Source organism: Ochotona princeps, chromosome 2 (assembly GCF_030435755.1).
Source record: "Ochotona princeps isolate mOchPri1 chromosome 2, mOchPri1.hap1, whole genome shotgun sequence".
NCBI classification, from domain to species: Eukaryota; Metazoa; Chordata; class Mammalia; order Lagomorpha; family Ochotonidae; genus Ochotona; species Ochotona princeps.
In genome coordinates, this window is record NC_080833.1 from 161462031 (window position 1) to 161474563 (window position 12533).

Below are 12533 nucleotides of genomic sequence, written 5' to 3' on the forward strand. Positions count from 1 at the left end.
AAAGTAACTCTACCATTTGTGACCAAATAGCCCCAAGTAGAGACCATTATGCTCCATGAAATAAGCCAACCCCAAAAGGATGCACATTATATTTTCTCTCTGACATAGTAAGGCAACCTTTGCATAAAATATAAATCCATGGATATACAGGTAAACATTGTGTACGTATGTTCACCTATAGAGACTGTATAATGGAGACTGGCATTCCAAGGAGGAAGATACAGGGCAGTATGCATCTCTATTCCTGAATAAAGGATGGACTCCCAATGAAGCTGCTAAGTATATCTTGACAATAGGATGCTGGATTTTCTACTATTGGCTATAACTATAATGTCAGGATACACTTAAATTGCAGAATGATGGACGTGTGTCAGTCTGAAGGATCATACTTTATAATAATAGGGGAGAATGCAGTGGGGGAGGAGGGAAATGGGGCGTTCGGAAAGGGACATCCCTGAGCCTGTGGAACTGTATCATGAAAAACAAAAATGAAAAGAAATACAGAAGAAAAATTATATTTACCCTGCTACTTGAATTGATCTCTTTAATAGCTGCAGAGTACTTGCAACTTTCATCTCCAAAGCTCTCTAAAGCTGCAATGGTTCTGCCTACATTCCAGAGGACAGTGCAAGCGCCCCTGTGGCTGAAGCGCCCCTGTGGCTGAAGCGCCCCTGTGCCTGAAGCGCCCCTGTGCCTGCACCCCCTTGCTTTGGGAGCTCTACTTCTATTTCCTGACTTCCAGGATACTCTTGACTTTATCTCCGGATCATCAGTCTATCTGCCATTACATCTCCTGTAAGGCACATATGCAAGAAAAACATGCACAGATCAATTTTATTTGTAATCGTGAAAAGTGGAAACAAATAGTGACTAACAACCTAGTTGTGCAATGAAAACCTTCCATGTGCACGTTTTGGTTTCTCAAAGGATTATAAATGAATATATCAAAAAATCTATTAATATCATTCACGTCATTAGTAAGCTAGAATATATAAATAACAATCAATCAGAATCTCAGAATCATTATAGTAAGACTATTTGATACAGTGTAACAATAAAGTATATTTTAAAAAGTTAATTTCAAAGGAAATTCTATAACTGATAAATGCTTTAAACCTCAGATCTTCACAAGTGATGCTTTTATTTATTCAAGGTTAGTCAATTAAATAATTATTTTACAAAAAACACTCTTTTCCCATGGGAAAGAGACTTAAAATGAAGATTTAACACAGAAGCTGTGGTTACATTCCTCTTTCAACACTGAGAATAACTCCACGTCCTCTAATACTACTATTAGGCACCATCCTGGAGGTCCCAGATAATGCGATAAAGAAAGAAAAATAAGAGGTATGAGTATTAGAAGTATAGAAATGAAACTCATTACTTGTAGATAGTATGAAATGCTTACCTAAATTATTAGTAGAAGCAATACTTAGAATTAGCAAGAGTTCAGCAGGATCTCTAGATACTAGATTAACACACAAAAATCAATAACAGTTATTTTTTATGCCACCAGTAGCCAACTATCAAATATTTTTAAAAAGGTAAAAGTCACAAAGCAATAAAGATTATAAAATACTCCGAAATTAGTTAAGTGCAACACGAATGGCATAAGGAAATGTTTTAAACTATTTAAAAACAGGAGAAGGTACAATGCACCCCTTCTGATTTATATTACAAACATGTCAGTTCAGCTCAAATAGATTGATAAATTCATTGCAGTGCCAATCTAAATTCAAGCTAAAGCTTCTTTTGGGGGGGAAATTTGACATGTTTGATAAATTAAGGTACATACAGAAGAATAAAGCTGGACACAGCCACAGAAAGAGGTACAAATAAGAGAATGAGGAATCGTTATGAAAGATGACCACGAACACTGAACAAACAGAGCCCCTGGCACCCCCAGAAAAGTCTGGGTGGTGTTAGATGGTGGAGACAATGCAATGGCACTTGACTTAATCCTGCTTTCTCCCACGGAAGAGGGAGCCCAGCTGAAATCTGGTTTAAATGAGAAGTACTTTGCCTTGCTTCAGCTGTTCATTTTCTGAAAACATTCTAGAAGCATGAAAAACATTGTCTCTTACTAAACATGTGACTTTGAATTCCATCAAATTTTTGAGGAAGTGCTAATTCTAATTCTTTTTTAGATTACTCAAAGCAATGAAAAGAAAACTCTTCCAAACTCATTCTTTGAGGCTAGCATTACCTTGATTCCTAAACCAAGGGAAGATATAATAATAACAGGATCATAGATCAATATCTTGATGAACACGGATACAAAAATCCTCAATAGAATACTAGAAAATCAAACCCAAAAACACATGAAGAAGATCATCTACCCAGACCAAATGTGATTTATTCCAGGGAGGCAGGAATGGTTCAACATGCCCAAATTACTAAATGTGATACATCACATCGATAAAATGAAGGCTAAAACCCATATGATTACCTCAGAAGATGCAGAGAAAACATTTGATAAAACACAACAGCTTTTTAAAAAAAGACTTTTTTTTTTTTTTATTATTGGAAATACAGGTCAGATTTATGAAGAGAAGGTGAGACAGAGAGAAAGATTCTTCATCCTCTGGTTCCCTCTCCAAATCGCTGTAACAACCTGAAGGCAGGAGCCGGGAGCCGGAAGTCTTACAGTCTTCCCACACATGTGCAGGTCCCAAGGCTTTGAGCCGTCCTCCACTGCTTTCCCAGGTCACAAGCAGGGAGCTGGATGGGAAGTGGAGCACCCAGGACATGAACTGGTGCCCATATGGGATCTTGGCACTTGCAAGGCAAGGCTTTAGCCTTTGACCCATTGTGTTGGTCCCTACAATGGCCTTTTATGATAAAAAAAAATTGAAAAAATCCTGAGTACAAAAGGAATAAATCCCACCACAATTAAAATAATAATGACAAACCTAGGGCCAGCAGCATACTGAGTTAAATAGGGTAAAGCTGAAAGCATTTCAACTAAGATCTGAAACCAGACAGGTGCCTACTGTCATTTTATTATTTAATATAATACTGCAGATTTTAGTCAGAGTCATTAGGCAAGAAAAAAAATTAAAGGGATATAATACACACAAAAACATCTTTGATGTTCACGAATTAGAAGAATTAATGTAATCACAATGCTCCTGCTAATGAAGTTACAGCTTCAAGGTGACGCCAATCAAAATACCAAGTCATTCCTTCAAGATTCAGAAAAAACAATCCTATAATTTATATGTAACATAAAGATCCCAAAAGCAAGTGAAACAACACAAAGCTGGAAGCATCACAATTTCAACACACACTCCAAGGTTGTTATAATCAAAACTCCCTGGCAGAGGCACAGAAGCAGGGATGTGCACCAATGGAACAAAACAGAAATCCTAGCAATTCTTCCAGCATCTACAACCACCGACCTTTGATAAACAGGTTAAAATTGCTCCCAAGAGGAAGGAAATCTCCTCAAGATATGGTGTCAGGAAAATTGAATTTCCTCAAGACCTCTACCTCACACTCAACATAACAATGGATCCAGAAAATAAACTTGAGTCCCAAACCATCCAAACACTGGAAGAAACCATCGGGAAATGCTGTAAGACCTTGGCCTAGGTGAAGATTTTTGGTTAAGACCACAGAAGCACAGACAGTAAATACAAAATTAGGATTATATCAAACTAAGGCTCTTCTGCTCAGCAGAGGAAATGGCCAACAAAGTGAAGAGGCAACTGACAGAATGGGAGAAAATATTTGCAAACTGTTAGTCCGATAAAGACTTAAGATTCAGAATACATAAATATATATACTATTCAGAATAATAAAAACGATCTAGTTAAGAACTGGGCAAAGGACACAAATTTTTTCAAAGGCTGAAATTCAGATGATGAACAAACACATGAAAGATATTTAGAATAATTAGCCATCAGGGAAATGCAAATTAAAACCATAGTAAGGTATCATCCAAACCCAGTTAGAATGGCTATCATCAAAACAATTCTAAGAATAGCAAATACTGATGAAGACATGGAGAAAGAGTACCTGAGGTCACTGTTGATAAGAGTGCAACTTGGTGCAGCCATTATGGAAGACAGCATGGAGATTCCTCAGAAAATTAAAAATATATCTACCATGTGGCCCAGCTATTCTGCTTCCAAAGGATATGGAATCCCATATAAGAAAGATCTTGGAATCTCATCTCTGTGGTAGCCAACTTCACAACAGCTATGATATGAAATCAGTCTGAGTGTTTTATCAACTGAGGATGGATATAGAAAATGTGGTATGTAAACATAATGTTGACATTTGTATCAAAATGTATGAAAGTGGAGATTATTATGCTAAGTGAAGTATGCCAAATTCAATGAAAAAATATCATATTTTCTCTTATTTGCGGTAATATATACATAGCTATAGAATAAAAATTATGTGGCCAATTGCTGAAAAAATGAAAAAGAACATCCAAAAATTTCTTGAGGAAAATGATGCTACTGTATGATCTAAGAGTGAAGGAAGAATTTGATAAGAGACAAAAAAACCCCTTTTTTGGAAGAAGTGAAAATAAATACAAAAAACCAACCCCCCTAAGAAGTAGCAAAAACAGTATGAAAAGGCTATTGATTTTGTATTTTGCAAGGAGGTTGCCTTATAGATAACATATCATATTTGTCCTTTTGGGGTTGGCTTATTTCATGGAGCATAATGGTCTCTACTTGGGGCTATTTGGTCACAAATGGTAGAGTTACATATTTTTTTTAATGGCTGAGTAGTGTTTCCATGGAGTAGATGTACCAGTTTCTTTATCCACTCCTCTTTAGATGAGCATCTGGGTTGTTTCCATGTCTTCATTATTGTAGGTTGTGCTGCTGTAAATATAGTATTACAGGTCACTTTCTGACATGCAGATTTCATTTCCTTTGGATATGTTCCTAGGAGTGGGATAACTGGGTCATGTGGCAGGTCAATTTTCCATTCTTTTTTAAAGATTTATTTATTTTTATTGCAAAGTCAGATATATGGAGAGAGGAGGAGAGACAGAGAGGAAGATCTTCCATCCAATGGTTTACTTCCCAAGTGACCACAACGGCCGGTGCTGTGCTGATCCAAAGCCAGGAACCCAGAACTTCCTCTAGATCTCCCAGGCAGGTGCAGGGTCCCAAGGCTTTGTGCCATCCTCAACTGCTTTCCCAGAGAGCTGGATGGGAAGTGGGGCTGCTGGGATACAAATTGGCAACCATGTGAGATCCCGATGCATTCAAGGCAAGGACTTTAGCTGCTAGGCCACCGCGCCAGGCCCCAATTTTTACTTCTTTTAGCACTGTCCGTACTGACTTCCAAAGTGGTTGTACTAGCCTGCACTCCCACCAGCAGTGAAGGAGGGTACCTTTCTTTCCACACCCACACCAGCAGGTATTGTTGGTATAGTTCTGAATATAGGTCAACCTCACTGAAATTAGCTGGAACCTCAATGTGGTTTACATTTGTATCTCTCTGATGGCTAGTGAGCCTGAGCATCTTTTCATATATCTGTTAGCCATTTGAATCTGTTCTTTTGAAAAATGTCTGTTCATTTCCTTTGCCCATTTCTTCATAATGTCTTTGTTTGTTTGTTTGTTTCTGTCATGAATTCTGAAGCTCTTTGCAAATCCTGGATATTTACAAATATCCTATCACTTGTGTAGTGTGTAAAGATTTTCTCCCATTCTGTTGGTTTCTTCTTCACTTTATTAACTGCTTCCTTTGCTGTACAGAGCTTTTTAGTTTGATGTAGTCCCAGTGGTTCATTTTGGCTTTGACTATCTGTGCTTTTGTTGACTTTTCTTTTTAAAGATTAATTTATTTTTTTATCAGATATACAAAGAGGAGGAGAGACAGAGGAAGATCTTCCATCTGCTGGTTCACTCCCCAAGTGGCTGAGCCTATCCGAAGCCAGGAACCAGGAGCTTCTTCCGGGTCTCTCATGCAGGTGCAGGGTCCCAAGGCTTTGGGCTGTCCTCAAGTGCTTTCCCAGGCCACAAGCAGGGAGCTGGATGGGAAGTGGAGCTGCCGTGATTAGAACCGGCACCCATCTGGCATCCCAGTGTGTGCAAGGCGAGGACTTCAGGTACTAGGCTATTCCTGCCCCCTTTGGTGACTTTTCTAAGAAGTCTTTGCTAATTTCTGTATCTTGGAGAGTGCTTCCTATGTTTTTGTCTAATATTTTAATGGTTTCTGGGTGAAGATTTAGATCTTTGATCCATTTAAAGCTGATTTTGGTATAAGGTAAGAGGTGGGGGTCTTGCCATCCAGTTGTCCCAACAGCATTTATTGGAGACCAGGCTTTTCCCTGGATTATTTTCAGTCCTCTTGTTGAAGATTGGCTGGATATACATCTGTGTCCTCCATGCTAAGGGTTTCTATTCTGTTCCATTGATTTTCTTCTCTGTTTCTGTGCCAGTATCAGACTGTCTTGATGATCACTGCCCTGTAGTATGTCTTGGAGATTCCTTCAGTTTGATTTTTGTTCTTCAGGACAGCTTTGGGTATTTGTGGTCTCCTGTGTTTCCAGATGAACGTTTGTATCTTCTTTTCTATTTCTAAGAAGAAAGTTGTTGGAATTTTGATTTGGATCTCATTGACTCTGTATATCACTTTTGGAAATATTTACATTTTGATAAGGTTGGCTCTGCCGATCCAGGAACTAGGTAAGTTATCCATGTTTTTAATGTTTTCTTCTATCTTCTTAGAAAATGTTTTACAGTTTTCTTCATTAAAAAAAGGAAGGCTTAAAAAGCTCAAGTTTATTCCAGGATCTCAGCCTTACAGAATGATGGGTAGAACAGGCAATCACAGGAAAAGGAAACTCTGAAGGCTGATGAATGCATGGTGCAATGCTTAAACTCGGGTCCATTGTTTTTAAAGAAACTTAACTAGAGCACTGTACCTATGATATGGTTAAAAACCACAAAGTTCAGATCATATAAAGTCTTTGAGAATGATATGTGTCATGAGGAAACAGGATCCGCATGAGCTGTTGGATTGATGTAGGTAAGGACAGCCCAATGGTGAACAGGAGACACAGGCCCTATGGCCCAATAACTCCTCTTCCTCGACATCCCAGTGGACAGGTACCAGGGACAAACCACAGGTGTTTACCACCGCACTTTTTGTGGTGATAGGAGGCTGGAAACAATTAGTTGTCTTTCTCTGAGAACATAGAGAACCAATTGTGATGAGGCACATGGGGCAGTATTTGTAAAAGAGCAAATGGTTATTCCTGCACAAATAGTGCTAGGGAAGCGTTTGGCATAGTGATTAATATGCCACTCAGGAAGCTCACATCCCATTTCAGAGTGCCTGGATTTGAGTTTCCACTCTTAGGATCCTGTTTTCATACTTCTCTAGGAGGTAGCAAGTGATGGTTCAGGTGGTTGAGTCCAAGCCACCTGTATGGGGAGACCTGGATGAAACTCCCAGCTCCTAGCTTCAGACTGGCCCAGTCCCTTCTCTATAGGTATTGCGGGAATGTGGATTGACATGTGGATGATATCTCTCTCCCTCTTTGGTGTGTGTGTTGCTGCCTTTCAAATAAAACAAAAGTTTAAAAAGCACTGAGTAAAAAAATATATATATTAATAGGGAATGCCACTTACACAATCTTGGAATGTTTCTACTCAAAACAGTTTTTCAAAAGTTCAGACAAAAGGATACTGGTTGCTTGTGGAAGGTGGAAGAAGAGATGACAGTAAGAGGAACAAGTGAAGGACCCTTGCTGGAGATTACTTTGGTGATGTGATAAGCATGGCAGGAAGATGAATGCAAACTTCTGATCTGACATGCACCCACCTAATGCATAGCAGTAGTTTGTTTAAATGTATTGGTTTTCCATTTCCTCTTCCACATCCGGGTGCCAAAAGAAGGGAAAGGTTTGCTTTTCGGGGGTTTGCTTGTCTCAATGAAAAAATAATTGAAAGTTTCTTTAGTAATGGAGCAAGAAGACACCCTGATCACTCCCCGACTTTGGAGAGGGGCACATGTGGTGTACATGGGATCACTTCAGAAAGTTCAAGGTAAGATGGGCATTTGGCACAATGGCTAAGTTCAGAAACTCTCACTCCATATTGGAATGCCCAAATTTGAGTTGTGGCATTGCTTCTAATTCCAGCTTCTCACTGATGCAGATTGTGGGAGACAGCAGGTAATGGCTTGAGAACTTGAGACCCAGCTACTTATGTGGGAGACTCGGGAGAAATTCTGGGCTCCTGATTTTGGCCTGACTCCAGCCTGGATGTTGAGTTCACTTGGGGAAAGCACACATGGGTCGAAAATCTCTGTTGGGGTATGTGTGCGTGTGTGTGTGTGTATGTGTGTGTACATATGTGTGTGTATGTCTGTCAGTCTCTGCCTTTGAAGAAAAATGAAAATAAGAAAATAAAAAATTTGAGGAAAAGTCCATGGAAAATGAGAGAAAAAAATACATTGATTTTGGTGCAATGTATATTAGAAATCTGCAAATGGGTATCTTAAAAAAATTCAATGAAAAATGTATATCATGAAAAAATTTATTTTTTCATTTTTTTAGGATCAGGGTCAACATCATTTGCTTTAATCTTTCCATGGACCAACATGTCAATGCAGACAGAGCAGACAGACCATTTTCTTTTCCAACAGAGCTATCGGACAACTTTGGGGTTTCCATGGTGCTCTGTCTACTGCCTCAGAGTCTAGGGTCTGTCAGCCCTTATTCATGTTCACGACCTCAAAAACAGAAGCGTGTCTTAGAGTAGACTCCAGAGTTTTCCTGGACAGCAGGAACTGAAGCAAAAACAATAAAAGAAAACTTCTCATTACTCATCTCCAGATACCTCAGCAAATGATCACCTTCACTTAACCTCAAGGTCAAGGCCGTGGTGTTCATGGTCTCTGAGGATGAGCTTTAAAGTGAGAGTCTTGCTTGCTTTTTATTGGATTAAAAAAAGAAATGAAACCTGCCTCTCAGAAAATCATTTCACGAAGTCCCTGTCGCTCTGCAGGGAGATGTGTTTCCTCATTTATATTCATGTCTCTAAAAGACAAGTAGACCTTGGATGAAATTTCAGGCAACAATAAATTATAAATAATGTATCCATATTTTCTCCTTCCGTACTGCTTGTATGTAACTCCCCCAAGAACTTTGTGTAAACACCAGAGACAAGCAGGTAGGAAGCTGTTAAACATGACGGAAACAATGAAATGGGCTTATGGTGTGTGGCAGGAACACAAAAAGGAAGAAATCTTGATTCAAGGAGGTTTTGTGGGGGCCAATTCTTTTCTCATTTTTTGTTCTTCTTCTTTTTTTTGTCACCTCAACTCTTCCAGACCAGCTAGGCATTCGTTAGAAAAAAAAAAATCATTTATCTTGGTCCCCTCAGGACAACGTGAGGACCTATCGGTGAAGGGACCCTTTGCACGCCAGACGTGCTCTGTTATGCCACCAGAGAGGACACAGAAAATAGAATCACCAGCTGAGATTGGTGTGTCTTAAGAAATAGTTTACTGCTAAGTAGAAAACTTGAGTGCTGTCAGAGTAGTCAGAAAGCATGCTAGCTGTTAAAACAAAATTAGCAACCAAATCCATCATCCCTGGCTTCCCATCACCTAGAAGGCGTCCAGTGCTCCTCAGACTTCTTACATGTCGGGAGCAAATTCAACCCTGGAATGCAACTTGGCAGCCCCCGACCCTGCAGGTAAGGGAAGGACTGCTGTCCTGTGTTTGTTTCTTTTCTTTCTGGGTAACGTCTCCACCCTATCACGAAGAAGAAGCAGATACCCTGTATTCTCATCCTTCTTAACACGATTTGTACCTAGGATGGGTACTTGATGGTTAAGGTGCCACCTGGGACCCCTGCATCCTCAGGGATGCCACTAAGTTGGCATGCTGGCTTTCTATGAATTCTACCTTCTTTCCGATGTAGACCCCAGAGACAGTGGTGACGACTGCTTGCTTCCTGTGTGGGAGACCCGTGGTGAGCTTCCAGCTCCTGAGTTTGTCCTGCTTTAGGTCTCACAGTAGTGGGCCTGAGGGGAGCGCATCAGTAGACAGCATATTTTTGTTGTGTTTTCAATTAACATGAAAATAAATTAAAATTAAAAAAATTTTTCACCAGGCCAAGAAAGGTGGGAGGGGAGAGTAAAAAAGAGGAGATGTGAACTCATTACTAATACGCCTTGGCTTAGTGTATCCATTCAGGGAACTTTGTATTGATGTGGCAGTCTGGAACTAGAGGGACTTTCAGTATCACACTTTGCAAGCTGTAGGAAGATACTTCTGAATTTATTCAGAATTGAAAGATGTTTATTTTGGTGCAAAGGCTTTTTAAATCCATGCATAGTTTTTCATAATGTATAATTTACAAGCACTCTTTATGTACCTTAACTGTTTGAAAGGCAGGAAAGGAGAAAGAGAAATCTTCCATCTGTGGGGGAACGCCTCAAATGTCAACAAGAGCTGGTGCTGGCCAAGTTTGAAGCCAGTAATCAGCAATCGCATTGAGGTCTCCCACATGGGTAACAGGAACTCAGGTACTGCAGGCATACTCAGGGTGTGTCTTAGCAGGGAGCTGGGGTGGAAGCAGAGGTCCACACGCTCCCCAGGCAACCCCACATGGATGCGGGTGTCCTAGGCAGCTGCCTGATTGCACCACAATAGCCACCCCAAGGGCTCTTTGGAGACTGCCCGTGCATGACTAACTGCCCCTGCAGTCCTGCCCAGGTAGTTCTAATCTTTTTCTTCTTCCTCTTTGTTCAGAGTCTGTTCTTCTGAGCTTTGCAGCTGGGACTCAACTATCCAGTTCAGCTAGTGTCTACTATGTGTGCGATGCGCTGTCTAGGAGACATTTTCTCACGCAGTACTTCTGTCCACAAAGGTTTCATTGTGCAACCAGTCATTTCAAGAGTACTGAGGAATCTCCAAGACAAGGCCAGTGGTGTTTGATATGCACAAGTGACTTGCATTTACATTTATTTCCGATAAGATTCTGCAGAAGCTTCTGAACATGGAGACATCTTCACAGTGGGTCACAGTAGCAGTAGTAGTGAGTCCTTCTCTGGTACTGTAGACTCGATCTTGAAGCAGCTAGCTGAATGGCCACACTCATTGCATGAGAAATCGGGCTGTTTAACTCTCTCCTCTGTGAGTCGGTATTGATTGTGCTCCAGGAGCCCAAGGTTCACTGGAATCTTTTCAAAGCAAGCAAGGAAAACTAAATACTTCCTGACGGTCCCCTGGTCTGTGCACCAGACCAAGCCACAGCCCCAGCCTGCTCGTATCTGTGTCTATGTCTGAGTATTTGATCTACTGAACCCACAGTGTGGTTTGAGATTCTGGGTACAGCTGCATCTAAGCAGAAGGTGGTTATGTGGCGGATGTCCTCCAGCAGCCCGAAGGGGTCTGGAAGGAAGCCCAGCTCTAAGATACCTCAGCATTTTAGCACTGCCGCCCTGCCCCTCGCCTTACCTGTGGCATCACAGGATGAGAGCTAAAAGCTCATACTACACGGAGCAAACACTGAAACCATGCTGTTTTTTTTTAAGATGAAATGATTAGACTTAATAGATAAATACAGAGCTGTCTCAGTGTCTCTGATTGGCATCTGTTTTACACAAAACTCTGACAGATGTGTAAATGCTAGTCGGAAAAGGGACAACAGAGATCCCTTTCAATACACCTGTGACTGTACAGGTCAAACACAAATGATAACAGGTGACTTGAAGCCTGAGCTGAAACTATGTGAGTGAGAGAGCTCTGTGTGCATGAAGAAGAGCTGTGGGTTTACCACTGGGAGTCACTGCTGCTGCTTTCACTGGACAAGTCCCTGATGGGTAGAAGACCAAGGAACGGGAAGAGAAAGACAAACTTGGACAGAAATCCTAACAGCAATGTGATGTCTTTACTTGGTTGTTGATCTGGATGGATCAGGGTTTGCACTGCTGGTTGCTATGATTGTCTCGGTAGTGAGGGGGATCCCTTGCAGGGTCTGAGAAAAGGCAAGCAGGGAGGCATTGGAGCTGCTCTGGCTGCTCCTGGGTGAAGCCTTGGCATGGGCTGCTGATGAGAAGGCAGCCTCTAAGCAGCCTCGATGTCCTCACCTGTACTGAAGGCAGTGGAGGTGATGCCACTCCGGGAGGTGTCCTGGGCTGCCTGCAGGAGCACTGTGTAATCTGTGTTCTCCAGGAGGCCCTCCAGGCGGATCCAGGTGTCCTCTGCATCCACAATGAGCTCCTGTGGAATGGAGGCAGGACTGAGTGAATGGCCTGTAAAATGGGAAAGGGAGAAGGGAGAAGCCAAATCCTACAGCCAGCTGGGTCAGTACCACAGGGGCCACTGTCATGCTCTGCATGCCACTGTAAGCCAGGAGATGGCTCCGCTGTGGGAGTTAGGCCAGCTCCTCTCACAGAGGCACACTGAGATAGTTTAGGTACCTGGATTATTGACTCCGGTGGGCTCAGTTGAGGGCAGAGAACGGAGCTGAGAAATCAGGACCCTAGGCTTCCCTACTCCCATCAAACAGGCTGGTTCTGCGTACATCTATTCTGTA

General features: G+C 41.4%; 1 protein-coding gene across 2 annotated transcripts in view; it reads right to left on the minus strand.

The window, feature by feature from the left end:
- The window catches only part of TNR (tenascin R), a 75556-nt gene that overhangs the window by 12919 nt on the left and 50104 nt on the right, over positions 1 to 12533 (minus strand). For both annotated transcript variants that reach the window (XM_004596276.2, XM_036497638.2), the window contains one exon: positions 12085 to 12217. In XM_004596276.2, the coding sequence (XP_004596333.2) occupies positions 12085 to 12217 (133 nt within the window). The remainder of the gene's footprint in view (positions 1 to 12084; positions 12218 to 12533) is intronic.